Below are 14,025 nucleotides of genomic sequence, written 5' to 3'. Positions count from 1 at the left end.
TAACTGCAGGAGTAGCCAATCAAAATACTGCTGTCATTGGAGATTTTGTTTCTAAAGAGAACACTCCCAGGGAGCTTAGGTTCGGTAAAGGTGAAGTTCTGGCCTCACTGACATCAGAGGAAGTTCTGACATTGACTTCAAAAGAGCCAGGAGTTTGCCGCAGGTTTTGCAAAACCTAAATGCGGGGCCTTGACCCTGTACCTTAGCCCAGGTGCCCTCCTGTCCCAGCAACAGGGGCTGCTTGAGAGATGGGGGAATGACGGGAACGGACAGCCAAGCAATCAGTAACTTGCAGAGGCTGGTATCAATCTCACAGTGAAACCCAAAGGGGAATGGGCAGACTTCCTCCCCAGGGCTCGTCCTTGTGGTTAGCTGAACTCCAGTTCCAGGTGGATGGAGCCGTAAGGCAGGTCAGTGCTTCGCCCCTGCCCGTCCTCTCCAGCAGTACCCATGGCGCGCACTCACACGATGAGCTCTGCACAGGGCGCTCATGGCTCTCTCCCCCAATCCCTGCAGCAGCTGGACTCCCCACAGCAAGAGGAGGGGCTGCAGAGAGCCCTGAACACCGTCAGCCAGGAGCTCCAGAGGCTGCCCGACATCCACTGGCTGGCGCCCATCATCAACTCTGCTGAGGAGGTGGGTGCACAGGGCCGCTCAGAGGCAGTTTGGTCGGGTCATTCCTCCTCCTCCCCATGCTGGCAGGAGCTTGCCTGGTGCCATTGCAGCCAGTGAGGGAGAGTCAGCGAGGCAGCCTGGCCTAGTGACTGGAGCAGGGGAGCTGGGTTCTCTTTGGGTGACCCTGGGCAAGTACCCTGTTAACAAGCCTGCCGCTGTGCCCTTCGCAACCCAGCTCCTCCCATCCCACTGAGCTGGCTTTGCATTAGACTGGGCCATCCCCTCCCCCGTCCCTTCATATACATCCATCCTGAGCCCTGTGCTTCTGCAGGGGGCTTAGCACCCACAGCCCTGAGAATCAATAAACCATTACAAATAAAATGGGACTTGGGCCTGCAGACTCTTGCATGAGTCTCCCAAGAACTGCAAGATCTGTGTCTGCCTCCTCCTTCTCCCCGCCTCCCGCTCCCCCTCCCTCCTCTGCTGTCCTCACTCTGGCCCCGACCCTGCAGTCAGATCTGCCCTGGCAGACTTTGTGTGGATCCTACTAGAGTCCTGAGCCTTCTCATGGGCCTGATTGCAGCATCAGGGCCTTAAATTATGATCTCTTCATGGCAGATCCCCCACTGTATGGTGCGCCTGGAGTCTCAGCTGTGCATGTGTCAGATATTGCTATGATGATGGGGCCTGAGCCTACTCGGAGGGGGCTGGGGTTATTGGGGAATCCAGAATACTTGGAGCACTCCGTGTCTCTGGGAGACCCAGAGTGGAGAACCGGGGTTGGCGGGGAGGAGCGCTGCACATCCTGTGAGCAGGTGATGAACCAGCACTGGATTTCTCGATCTGGTCATGCAGCTAAATGTACAAGTGACTCCCATTGACTTCAGTGGCACTTGCTCATGTGCAGAAGCTGCCTTTCTTGGGCCTGTTCTGCTCTCTCCTGGTAACTCTCCTGGCGCTCTTCTTGTGGCTGTGGTCTTGGGGGCACAGGCTGTCCAAGAGGAGGGTTTATCATTCAAGGGAGCAGTGTTAAGCCGGTTTACATGGCACTTCTCAGCTGCAAAGCCCCCGGCACTTTATAGAGCTGAGGGGCACTATCACTAGCTTTGTCTTACAGATGAGGAAACTGGGGCTGGGGGATTGCCCAGGAGAGCACAAAGGTGGGTCTGGCACGCTCCGTGGCTGACAGCAGTGCGGGGGCCACATAATGTAGCCAGGGCGCAGACATTTTACCTTTCTGTCTTCTAACCCAGGGATTCTCAAACTTCATTGCACTGCGACTCCCATGACCCCAAGAGGGTCAAAGCCTGAACCTGCTCGAGCTATGTTGCCCCAGGTGTGTGTGTGGGGGGGGGTAAAGCCGAAGCCTCGCCACCCTGGGCAGGGGGCCAAAACTGAAGTCCATGGGCTTTAGCCCTGCTGTCCAGGGCTGAAGCTGAAGCCTGAGCTCCGGCACCTAGGGTGATGGGGCTTGGGCTTCAACCCCAGACCCCAGCAAGTCTAACACCAGCCCTGCTGACCTCCATTAAAACAGGGTCGTGACCCACTTTGGGGTCCCAACCCACAGTTTGAGAATTGCTGTTCTAACCCCATTCAGTGGTAAAAATATCTGTGTCCTGACTAGACTACGCCCTTCACAGACGCTAGGACTGGTGGATCTGGCTGGGGTGAATCGCATCAGCCAGTGCTGGGGATGCCAGGGCAAAGCTGGGATAGACCGAGGTGCGGTTAAGCACTGGCAGGGAGTGGTGGGCATCTGACCAGGGCACGAAGTGGCAGAGATTAAATGCATGGCTTGTGAACCTAACCCATTATCCTCTCTGCCGGCCTCGGGCACCAGGAGAGCTCCGAGAGCAGCAGCAAGGGCAGCCTGAAGCTACGGATCAACATTTCCAAGCCCAAGAAGGACAAGGATAAGTTTCAGAAGCCGAAATCCAACAGCATGGTCCCAGGTAAACCTCCCCGGAGCAGTGGGCTAGACAGGCAGAGCAGCCTTTGCCTCCCAAGCACTAGGGAGCGTCCTGGACCTGCCATGCTACCAACCAGGCACAGCACCACAGCCAGAGTAAATCCATACCATGGTGTTGTGCTGCTGGAGGGCACTTAGACAAGGTGAGCAGGGCAGGCTGTCTAGAGCAGCGCCTCAGGACTGCCTGCCCGCCCGCCCATCCGCCCACCAGGCTGGCTCTGATTGCAGCCAGGCACTGAACCGTGCCGAGGATGGAGTGACTGGTACAGGGCAGGAGGGGGCACAGCTTGCTGGGCCGTCAGCTCAAAGCTCCTCTCTCAGAGGAGGAGGGAGTTATAAAAATGGGGTTTAGAAAGAAATGGGCCTCCTGGGAGGATTTTCCAAAGTGTCTAGGGGATTTAGGAGCTTGTCCCATTGACTTGCAGTAGGACTTGTGGTCCAAACCCTTTCAGACGTGTTTGACTCCTCCCGCATTGGCACCAGCTTTGCAAACAGACCCAGTGCTGAGTCTCCCAGCCCCGGCTGCCTCACTTGCCCAAGTCTGGCTGTCAGCCCCACTCCATGTCCTGGCCTCTTGGTGCTGGCAGGAGAATCTCCTCTGCAAGTCCCAGGCATGGCAAGTTCAGGGCTTCCTCCTGATGCCTTGGTGCCTTATCAGGAGGGAGGGCTGGTGGTTGGTGCACAGGTTTGGGAGTCTGTTTTCACCTCAGCTCTGTCACATTTGCTCCGTGACCCTGAGCCCATCAGTAAATGGGCTTCCCGGGGAGCATGGGCTGGACTGGTCGATGCTGTGGCATTCTCAGATCTAGCCCTAGTCTGTTACTCCCATGCCCGCACAGGGGGCCTCCCTGTGCCCCCTAGCCATCCGCATGCAGGCTGGCTCTCAGGCCATGCCCCGTTCTTCTCTCCCAGGGAGTTTGCAGGGCTGCAGCGGCTGGAAAGGGAACGGGGACCCCTAGCCTCAGGGCTTTTGAAACAAGCTACAAGTGTCCCTAGCCTCTGTTTGCCAGAAGCTGGGAATGGGCGACGGGATGGATCACTTGATACCTGCCCTTTTCTATTCATTCCCATTGAAGCACCTGGCATTGGCCTCTGTTGGAAGACAGGATACTAGGCTTGATGGATCTTTCGTCTGACCCAGTATGGCCGTTCTTATGTTCTTATGCCAGCGTTTTGTGTGGAAACATCTCTGGAGTGCTGGGGCCATGGAGGGGAGCCTACGGGGTGGGGCTCTGCCTCCCAGCCTCTCAGAGGGGAGCGTACAGTGCGGGGCTCTGCCTCCCAGCCTCTCAGAGGGGAGCGTACAGTGCGGGGCTCTGCCTCCCAGCCTCTCGGAGGGGAGCGTACGGGGTGGGGCTCTGCCTCCCAGCCTCTTGGAGGGGAGCATACGGGGTGGGGCTCTGCCTTCCAGCCCCTCGGAGGAGAGCGTATGGGGCAAAGGGCTCTGACTCCTGGCCCCTTGGAGGGGAGCGTATGGGGCAAAGGGCTCTGACTCCTGGCCCCTTGGAGGGGAGCGTATGGGGCGGGGCTCTGCCCCAGGGCCTCAGAGGGAAGCGTAAGGGGTGAGCAGCTCAGCCTCCTGAGACCAGTGCTTGGGCTCTGTTCTCACCACACAGCTTGGTCTCTTAAAGAGATCAGAGTCCCGAGCCGTGCACTGACGTGGGCCCTGGGGGCACAACAGCTCTGTGCTGTATGGCTCTGGTACTGCGCCTTCTTCCCTATCAGAGGCACGTGGGCGGGGCACTCCTAAATCTCAGCTGGCAGGTTCAGTTTTGCTTTTCATTCCTGCGGGCCCAGGGGATCGGTTTGACCATCAGGATCCTGTCGGGCCACGTGCATCGTTCAGGCTAGTGCTTGTCGCAGCTGCTGTGTGAGCCGCGCACTGCTCACAATGGACATGAGAACTGGCCGTCCACACGTGGCCCTGGTGAACTCCAGTGACTTAAAAACACATGGGAGAAAGGACGCCTGTGTTAGGCCTTAGCTCTCTCCAGGCCACAGAGCACATTTCTAAGCCCTCCACTGAGAGGGGGAAGGCTAGATCTGGCATTCCTAATGTTTTGCAAGGAAAACAGGAGGGGAAAACCCCTTTTCGCAGCCCACTCACCTTTTTCCCTATCACTAGGCACTGCACATGATAGACTCACTGCAGTGGTTCTGTGCCTGTGCAGCATGTTAGACTGATGTTCTCAGAAAGAGCTGTGAGCTATACAGAAACAGCCATTGCAGCTCATGTGACCTCTAGGACCAAATCTGCACCCTCCAGGTCACCTACCACCCTGATCCCAGTTCTCGTGATGCTCTCCATGCTAGGGAGCAGAAATCAGTGGGATTCTGGCAGAGCCCCTCTTCTGAGTAGAGCTGCCTGGAACAGATCTTGGCTGTAGCAAGGGAGCGTTTCCATCTGGGGGTGCGGGTAGCGCCCGAGCCCCACGCATGGGATCCTGCCATGCTGGAATGCTGCTGCCTGCTGCCTGCGCTCTCGCCCTGCCTGGCTTTGTGCTTCCCTGTGTGTGTGTGTTGCTTTCGGCTGCGCCTCTGTCCACTTTTCGCTCCTGAGTCGATCGTCTTTGCTTTCCCTTTTTGCTAGTGGAGAAATGGGGCGCTGAGGAGGTGGCGGCCTGGCTGGACGCGCTTGGCTTAGGGGAATACAAAGAAATTTTTTTCCGCCATGACATCCAGGGCTCAGAGCTGATCCTGCTGGAGAGAAGAGACTTGAAGGTACTTGCATGACTTGCTTTTCTGACCGCAGCAGCATGACTCTCTCCATCAGTGCCCCATTGAACTGCCTGGGCACAGTTATGGGCAGAATGCCGCCCGATTGGTGCAGCCTTGCTCCTGGCAGAATCCCATGAACGATTGTAAGCCAGCATGGAATTGCATTGCCAGGGTTGAGTTGGCATGTTAGCCCCTCACCTGGCACCCAGTCATTGGCATGGCACTTGAATGGCATCGGCAGGGCTGCGCTTGCATACTGCACCTGCCCTATGAGTCAGTGTATTTGCATTTCGCTGCGGGTGATGCCGCTCCGTCAGAATACGGGCTCCTCGAGAACCAGAGGAGTCATGATGTCGCTGCACGGCACTGGCTTCCCGCAGCCGGGGAGTGGGATGGTGACTCCCAGCCAGGGACTCCATAGCACAAGCCACAACCTCCATTCCTCTCCTCCAGCTACCTGGCCTGGGTGATTAATGAAGCACCTGAGTGAAGGTGGGGCTTGGGAATGGGATCCAGAGCCTACCGCCCCCAGGACACGGTCACACTCATTCCTGGGCAGCCAGGTGAAATGAGCTGGGAGGAGGTTTGGGGTGGGGAGTGGGGGAATTCCCTACTGAGCAGGTGTCCCTATCACATCTGGTACCAGTAGGTCTCTTCCTGGCAGACCGGTCCAGAGCTGAATTGGGCTGTGGAGACCGCACCTTGCTTTGAAGGAGGAGCTGCGCCATTAACGTGGAATCATTTCTCTAGGCTACTGAAAACAGCTGCTCCTCCAGTTAGTACACTGAGGGCCAAATCCTTGCCGGTGCTTGACACCTGCCTGCCATTGATTCACATGGACATTAGAGCCTGGATAACTTAAAGGGCTCTTTTTTTTAATTGTTCAAATATCACATTTTTTGTGGAAAATGTTGTCAAAATCATCTTTCATAAAAAGTTAAGTTTAGCCCAAACAGCATTTTCTGACAGAAAACATCCAACTACAATTTTTCAACCTTACCCCGCTGCCCCAACCAGCCTGCCCCTTCTGCCCAGTACACATGCCCTGACCCACTACCACATCCTGCCAGCCCCTTGCCTACCCCGTACACACACCCTGCCCCACTACCACATCCTGCCAGCCCCCTGCCTGCCTAGTTTACATGCCACACCCCCTCCCCCAACCAGCCTGCTGCCTGCCCAGTACACACGCCCTGCCCCCCCAAACTGCAGCCCCCTTGGCCTGCTTGGTTCAAATGCCTTACCCCACACACCCCCATCCTGCCAGTCTCCTGCCTGCCCAGTACACACACCCTGCTCCACTCCCCCATCCTGCTAGCCCGATACACACACCCTGCCCCATTCCCCCTGTGATGAGTTGGATCACAGAAACCCCCTTGGAGCTGCCAACTGATGTACCAAGACTGCTTCTGCCCCTGCTTTCCCTGCCAACTTGGGACTCCAGCACTCTGTCTTATTGAGCCAGACACGCCAGTCTGCTCCAGCACAGATTCAGGGTCTGAACCACATGCTCCAAAGCTGCAGACTTAACTGAAAGCAACTTAAGAAGTATTCCTGTCTTTAACACTCAGATGCTCAACTCCCAATGGGGTCCAAACCCCAAATAAATCCGTTTTACTCATAAATTGTTCGCCCTCTATAACACTGATAGAGAGATATGCACAGCTGTTCCCCCCCCATTAATATGCATACTCTGGGTTAATTAACAAGTAAAAAGGGATTTTATTAAATATAGAAAGTAAGATTTAAGTGGTTCCAAGTACTAGCAGACAGAACAAAGTGAAATACCAAGTAAAATAAAATAAAACAGGCAAGTCTGAGTCTAATACAATAAGAAAACTGAATACAGGCAAAATCTCACCCTTCATGGTGTGCCAGTAAGCTTCCTTTTACAGATTAGTCTCCTTCTAGTCTGGATCCAGCAATTACTCACACCCCCTGTAGTTACTGTCCTTTGTTCCAATCTCTTTCAGGTATCCTTGGGGGTGGAGAGGCCATCTCTTGAGAAGCTGAAGACAAAATAGAAGGGTCTCCCAGGGGTTTAAATAGACTTTCTCTTGTGGAGGGAGACCCCACACCTCTCTCCTATGCAAAGTCCGGCTCCAAGATGGAGTTTTGGAGTCACATGGGCAAGTCACATGGCCATGCATGACCCAGTTTTTACAGGCAGCAGCCATTGTTTACATGCTACCTTGAACGTCCTCAGGTAGACTTCTTAGGTGGATTGGAGCCTTCCAAGATTCATTGTCCTTTAAGTGTTTCTTGATTGAGCACTTAATTTACACATTCCTTTCTCAAGAAGCTGAGCAAATGTTTACTAAGGCTTCTTAGAAATCAAGCAGGTACACAGCCAATATTCATAATTTCAAATACACCAATGACACGTGCATACAAATAGGATGAATAGATTCAGTAGATCATAACCTTTACAGAGATATGTTCAGATATGTCCAGTTATGTCATATATACATTCATAAGCATATTTCCACAAAGCCCTAGGGGTGCACAGTCACACCCCCATCCTACCAGCCCTCTGGCTGCCCAGTTCACACTCACCATCTCACTCCCCCAACCAGCCTACCACCTGCCTGCCCAGTACACATGCCCTGCCCCGCTCCCCTGAACTGCTGCTCCCTCGGACTGCCTGGCTCAAATGCCTTACCCGACTCCCGCATCCTGCCATCCCTCTGCCTGCCCAGTTCACATGGCCAGCCCCCTCCCCTGGCCTGCTGCCCCCTCGGCCTGCCTGGTTCACATATCTTGCCCCACTTCCCTGACCAGTCTCCTCCTGCCCAATTCAAACACCCTGCCCCACTCCCACAACCTATCAGCTCCCTGCCTGTCTGGTACACACGTGCTGCCCCACTCCCCTGACCAGCCTGCCCCCTGCCTGCCCAGTACACAGGCCCTGTCCTGCTACCCATGCCTGCCTTGTACACACACCCTGCCCCACTCCTGCATCCTGCCAGCTGTCTGCCTACATGGTACCCATGCCCTGCCACACTGTCCTGACCAGTCTGCCATGTTTCCCCAGTACACAGGCCCTGCCCCGCTACCCCTGCCTGCCAGCCCCTGCCTGCCAGCCTGGTACACATCATGCCCTGCCCTACTCCCCTGACCAGCCTGCCATCCGCTTGCCCAGTACACAGACCCTGACCCTGCTACCAGCTCCCCAGACCAGCCTGCACCCTGTCTGCCCAGTAGAAGCCCTGCCCCATTCCTCCATCCTGCCAGCCTGGTACATGCACACTGCCCCATTCCCCCATCCTACCAGCCCCCTGCCTTTCTAGTTCACATGCCCTGTCCCACTCCCCCAACCTGCCAGCCCCCTGCCTGCCCAGTACACACGTCCTGCCCCGCTCTCCCAAACTGCCAGCCCTGCCTGCCTGGTTCACACACCCTTCCCTACTCCCTTGACCAGCCTGTCATCTGCTTCCCCAGTACACAGGCCCTGCGCCGCTACCCCTGCCTGCCCAGTAAACACATCCTGCCCCACTCCCCAATCCTGCCAGCCCAGGACTCATACCCTGGTCAGCTCCCTCAACCTGCTGCCCCCGTGGCCTGCACAGTTCACGCACCCTGCCCTGCTCCTCTCCTTTAGCCTGCCCTACCCCCTAGCCTGGGGGAGGTGGCTATGGCATGCCTTTGGATTCTCTATTTCAGTGTCTCCTCCCATACCTGCAGCCAGGGTGGGCTATGGATCAGGCCTCAAAGCCCTCTTCAGTGCCCCCCAAGTCCCCTGTGGGCAACCCCAGACCCCAACCGGTGAATGGAAGGCAATAGGTCCCAGCATGGGGCACCATCCTGCTGCTGCTGCCAGCCTGGTAGGCGGGATACGTCATCTCTGGGCACGAGGCCCACTCTTAGCCAGCCACCTGCCCCAGCAGTCTCCAAAACGCCAGCATCCTGGCTGGATTGGACTCGCAGTTTTGCCTGGGGTGAGAGCTGCTTCCCATGGGGGGGCTGGATTCTGACCAAGGGGCAGGCAGATAGTTGGCTAGAAATCTAGCAGGGCTTTTAAGCCAGTGTTTTCCTAGCTGCATTTGCTAATGTGCTGCTGTGCTTCACATGCCGCTGAGCCCTAGAACTCAATCCTGCACACTCCACCTAGACCGCTGAGGGAGGCTGGGGTGCAAGGATTGCAGGACTGGAGCCCATGTTCATCAGTAATAAAAATGTCTGATGCTCCCCTGTGGTTCAGAGACGCTTTGTGTATTTGTCAGGTGCGCGTTTATTCAACTTTGTCCGCTCTTCTTTTATTCAGGATCTGGGGATAACAAAGGTGGGCCATATGAAGAGGATTCTCCAGGCAATTAAAGACATCAGCAGCCATCCCTAGCAAAGCATATAAAGGAAGAAGAATGTGGCCAGTGTCGGTGATGGGGAATCTTAACTCTGGATGGGCCCTCTAGAACCTGAAATCTAGAACAGGCACTCTAGAATGCTAGCAACTTCACAGTCATTCTAGAACTCTAAACACCCAGGCATCTGTTCTTGAGCGTGTTTGATCATGATGCAGATGCATCCCATCAGCAAACGGCCCAGAATGGGATGCTGTGGAATCCTTACACTAGAATATTTCTCATCACCACTCTCAAGCGTGCCCCTGAAGAGTTTACAGTTCCATGTTAGCCAAAGATTGTTGGTCTGCGTGTATTTGCCCTTGATTACCCTTGTGGTTTTGGTTTCTGTGCTTGATGGTTTCAGTTCAGCAGTTCATTTCCATACGTACCTGCGAGCTAGAAGGAAGGACCAAGCTGTATGTGTGCTGCTGGGTTGCCAGGTTTCCATAGCAGCTGACCCATTTAGTTGGCTATTTCCAGGCTTAGTGTGAAGGAGACAGAGTTACGTGAGAGCAGGCAGCCAGCAGCAAGTGGTGAGGTGGGAGCAAACTCTATGAAATGGCCAGATGTTTGAGACTACAGTGCCAGCTGTGACCCATCCAAGGCAGAAAACTTGACACAGTCAAAGGTTACACGTCCCACCTTCAGGGAGGGACAGTGCCTCTTTGACAGGGCTGTGGGGGAACAAGCACTAGGGCACACCTCGCCAGCACCATGGCTTTTCTAGTCTTCATTTCAAAGCTGTGATACGTTTGGGCTCGTGGCAATGTAGCCCATCCAGGAAGAGTATAGTGCATGCTGGGCCACCGTTCCCGCCCGGGTCTCGTCCAAAGGCCGCTCAGAGCAGCGAGTGTGTATATTGCTTTAGTTTGCCAGTTTCCTGCCTATGGAATGTAGCTGGTTCCTCCAGCAGCCCAGGGGCATATTGGGTTGTCTGCTGAGATGACTGGACAAGACGTCCTGAACCACCGGCCCTCATTCCTCTTGGCTTAGTTATTTTGAGCCAGAGGTGATGGAGCTCCCTTTATCCTCATGGCAGTACATGGGTAGCATGTTGGTTCCCTCCTCTGAACACCAAATCTCTTGGGTTCCAGAACCAGAAACCCATCGTAGGTTCTGGAACCCAAATCTCTTGGGTTCCAGAACCAGAAACCCATCGTAGGCCGTGCTGAGTGTCCCTGACTCCTATTGATCCCAGGGGCATGAGCCTTGTGAGTCCCACCTGAGATCAGGCCTCCCACCATCCGTCCCACCCAAAGGCAACTCACGTCCCCTGCCACCATTCAGTGCCATTCAAGAGGCTTCTGCGAAGTAAAAATGGGGAACTTGAGGCTCCTGCTAGACTCAGAGGAGGGGGGGCTCCTTCCAGCCATCGGGGGGGACCAGCTCATGCAGGCTCGAGAACCTTCTGACATTTCAACATGGCAGCTTTGGAAGTTGATATAGGGAACTACACCACACAAAAAAACAACAACCCAACCTCCCACCCCTGCTCTACTATTGTTGTTCAGCCATAAAATGTATTTAAATTCTGTAAATAGTTTCCAAGAAAAGATATTTATTGCAGTGAGATGTAAACCTGTAATTTATTCTGTCCTGAATTGAACTGGATTGGGTTGGTACAGCAGGTACTCCAGCCTCTGACAACGACCAGCCACCAGTAGCCGGAGGCCTCTGACCTCTTGCTCACGTTTTGATGTTAAATTGGAAAAACTGCCCTGCTCAATGTAATAAAGAGCTACCTCCCAGCTTCATTGCCCCAGACCAGTGATACAAAAGGAACAGCCAGTCATAAAGGTGGGAGGAAATAATTTGATTTTCAGAAAATCTTGAAAATCTGGTAAAAAAATTTCCCACCCACTGTGATGTCTTCTGCTCAGCTCTATAACTGACCCACCCCCTGGCCTTTCTGAGGAGCCAGCGTTAAACTCTCCCACTCACTGGGAAAGGCAAAAAATCACTTCAACTTAAGTCCAAAATGTCAAGCAATCACCCATTGTGGGTGTCCAATGTGAAAGTGATTATTCCAGAGGGGTTAACCACTCACACCTTCTGCTGACACCTGGTGGTGTGGCAGGGCCCAGCATTTGTGAGAATCAAACTCAGGGTGCTTCCTGTTAGATACCCAAAAGGAGTGGCCCCTTTTGAAGAGATGAGCCTTCCTATTACCCTGAGACATGCACATGGCACTGGCCCTGCAGTAATGGGGCTGGGAGGAAATCTAATGCTTTAAGCTTTGTCCTAAAGTTCCTTCAGCCTCAGGGGATGAAACCCAGTCCTTAATGGCTGTGTTTCGCTCTACAGTGGTGTTGACACTGGCCCACGGACAGCACTAGCAGCGCAGCCTCAATGCAAAAAGGCGTTTCCTTCCAACTAGCAGCTGGGCCCACCTGGGGCTGCATTTCACCCACTGGTGCCATATTCTGCTTAAAAGTGCCACTATGGCTGCAGGCCAAGCACTTGTGAAGCAACGGGAGAAGGCCAGCGCGGCCTGGACTGACCGGGGATACCCACCACTGCCAGGATCTTTGCATATCACTCCATGGAGGAGCCAGCCACCCTCCAGCAACGCTGCTGTTAGGACAAAGCATTAAACAGCAGCCATGGACTCTTGTGCGATGGCCCCATGTGGGGAGGGGGAGCAGTGTGTTAAAACTGGATGGCAGTGCACAGCAGTGCAATGAATCACTTATGAATGTATTGTAATATCACTGCCTGGACCAGCCCTGGTCCCTGCAGAGCAAATTATAGGACCTGGCTTTGGAGGTTGTCTTGTGGGGGTTGGAGTTGTGCCTCATCACCCATCTTTGTCCTGCTGTGTGTGCCCTAGCTAGAGCCACCCATCCAGGAGGCTGGGGCAGGTGTCTAGAGAAACAGCCTGCCTGTGCTCTCTGTGGGCTGAACTCTTGTGTGCTAGCCTGTGATCCAGTGGGTGGTGTGTATAGTGACTGTGAATGTAGGGATGGGGTGGGGGGAGGGTGTACATGGGGGGGGTGTTTAAATGACCATTTTCCCAGAGGTAGCTGCTGCCCTCTAGTCTCCATAGCAGGGGCTGGGCTAGGCTGGGCCCAGGGGGAGGGGTAAGAGCCTGGGATGGGAAAGGCCAGAACAGTGAGGCTGCTGCAGTGCTCTGTCTGTTCACCATATAATTGGGGGTGGGGGGGTCCGATGCTGCCCTTCATGTACTCCCAGGGACAGGGTGTCTCCCTCAGCTTGGTGCAAACTGAGCATAATGGTGCCAGGTTGGTTGTGATCAGGCCAACCTGACACCATTCATCTCCTTCCTGCAACGCCCCAAGAGGCAGGGCTGTAGTGGGAACACCGCCCCACATGCTGCTGTTCCTGCAGCAATCAGTCCCTGCAGAGCTCAGGTCAGCAGGTGCCGCCCATGCCTTCAAGACTGCTAAGCAGGGGCCACCTAATGGCATCACTGCCCAGCAACAGGGTTTAGGCCCGAGGCCAGGAGCAAGCAGAACTTGTCCTAGCCTCCTCACTGCACCAAGTTTAGACAGACAGGAAAGTGGGCTCCCCTCTGATCTCTGACCTCAGCCAGTGGCCCATTACAGCTGATGTGGGCCCTGCTGTGGAAGGCTGGAGCCAGCAGCAGCCTGTTTATATTAACAGGCCATTTATGTGTACCAGCATCTGGGGTAACTGAACTGGCCAGGTGCTGACAGCAGCTCCTGCCCTGCTGTGAATTAAGTCATGCCAGGGAGAGGCTCCATTGCAGTGAGACCCAGGACCTCGGCCAAAAGCTGCTAGCCACATGCACTGTTAGGGGGTGTTTGTGAAATCATCTGTGGCCTTACGCTGCTGTCCAGTGGTCGGGGGTGGGGTGAGGCAGGTACTGGCCAATGAGGAGCAGAGTGCTAGGAAGCAAGAGTGGAGGCAGCAGTAGGTGAGAGGATTAGAGATCCCTCCCTTCCCCCCCCCCCCCCCAAATAAGACCACCTCCCCTGCCCTTGAGTTTTGCTTGACTATGTCTTAGCCTGTTTGTTATTAGCTGGCTGAAGGCAGGAATGGAAGGAGGCAGTGGCCTGCAGGGTTTGGTAAATGTAAAAGATTAAAATGATAGAAACATTTGCATGTGGTTTTATTGGTGCAGCTTGGGCTAGTTGAGGGGACAGGCTGGATTCCAGGAGGAGCAGAGAAATTTCATTTCAGCTTTCAAATGAGCCACTCAGGATGGCCAACCCCAGCCCTCAAAACTCGAGCCAGGCCCCCAAAGCATGAGCTCTGCCTAAAACTCACAAAATCTTGGTATAATACATGTTGGGAGTCATTTGGTGCCTGGTCTTTCAGAAGTCACAGGTTCAAGCTTCTCCCCAGCCCTGATGACTCACCGTGAAAATGAATAGCTGAGATTCCCTTGATCCCCTG

The 14,025-nt window shown here is 54.7% G+C and overlaps 1 protein-coding gene across 5 annotated transcripts in view; it reads left to right on the top strand.

Annotated features, from left to right (window-relative positions):
- The window catches only part of DGKK (diacylglycerol kinase kappa), a 193,422-nt gene extending 183,453 nt beyond the window's left edge, over positions 1-9,969 (top strand). For 3 of the 5 annotated variants that reach the window (XM_039488319.1, XM_039488320.1, XM_039488325.1), the window contains 4 exons: positions 517-636; positions 2,456-2,567; positions 5,175-5,305; positions 9,567-9,969. In XM_039488319.1, coding sequence (XP_039344253.1) covers positions 517-636; positions 2,456-2,567; positions 5,175-5,305; positions 9,567-9,641 — 438 coding nt within the window. In that variant the 3' untranslated portion in view covers positions 9,642-9,969. The remainder of the gene's footprint in view (positions 1-516; positions 637-2,455; positions 2,568-5,174; positions 5,306-9,566) is intronic. The other 2 variants (XM_039488323.1, XM_039488324.1) reach the window with 2 other exon arrangements.
- Positions 9,970-14,025: the final 4,056 nt, after the last annotated feature.

This window comes from Mauremys reevesii, linkage group 9 (genome assembly GCF_016161935.1).
Source record: "Mauremys reevesii isolate NIE-2019 linkage group 9, ASM1616193v1, whole genome shotgun sequence".
In the NCBI taxonomy this organism is placed as follows: domain Eukaryota; kingdom Metazoa; phylum Chordata; order Testudines; family Geoemydidae; genus Mauremys; species Mauremys reevesii.
Note: the sequence above shows the minus strand (reverse complement) of the source record. Positions and strands in the feature narration are given on the sequence as shown.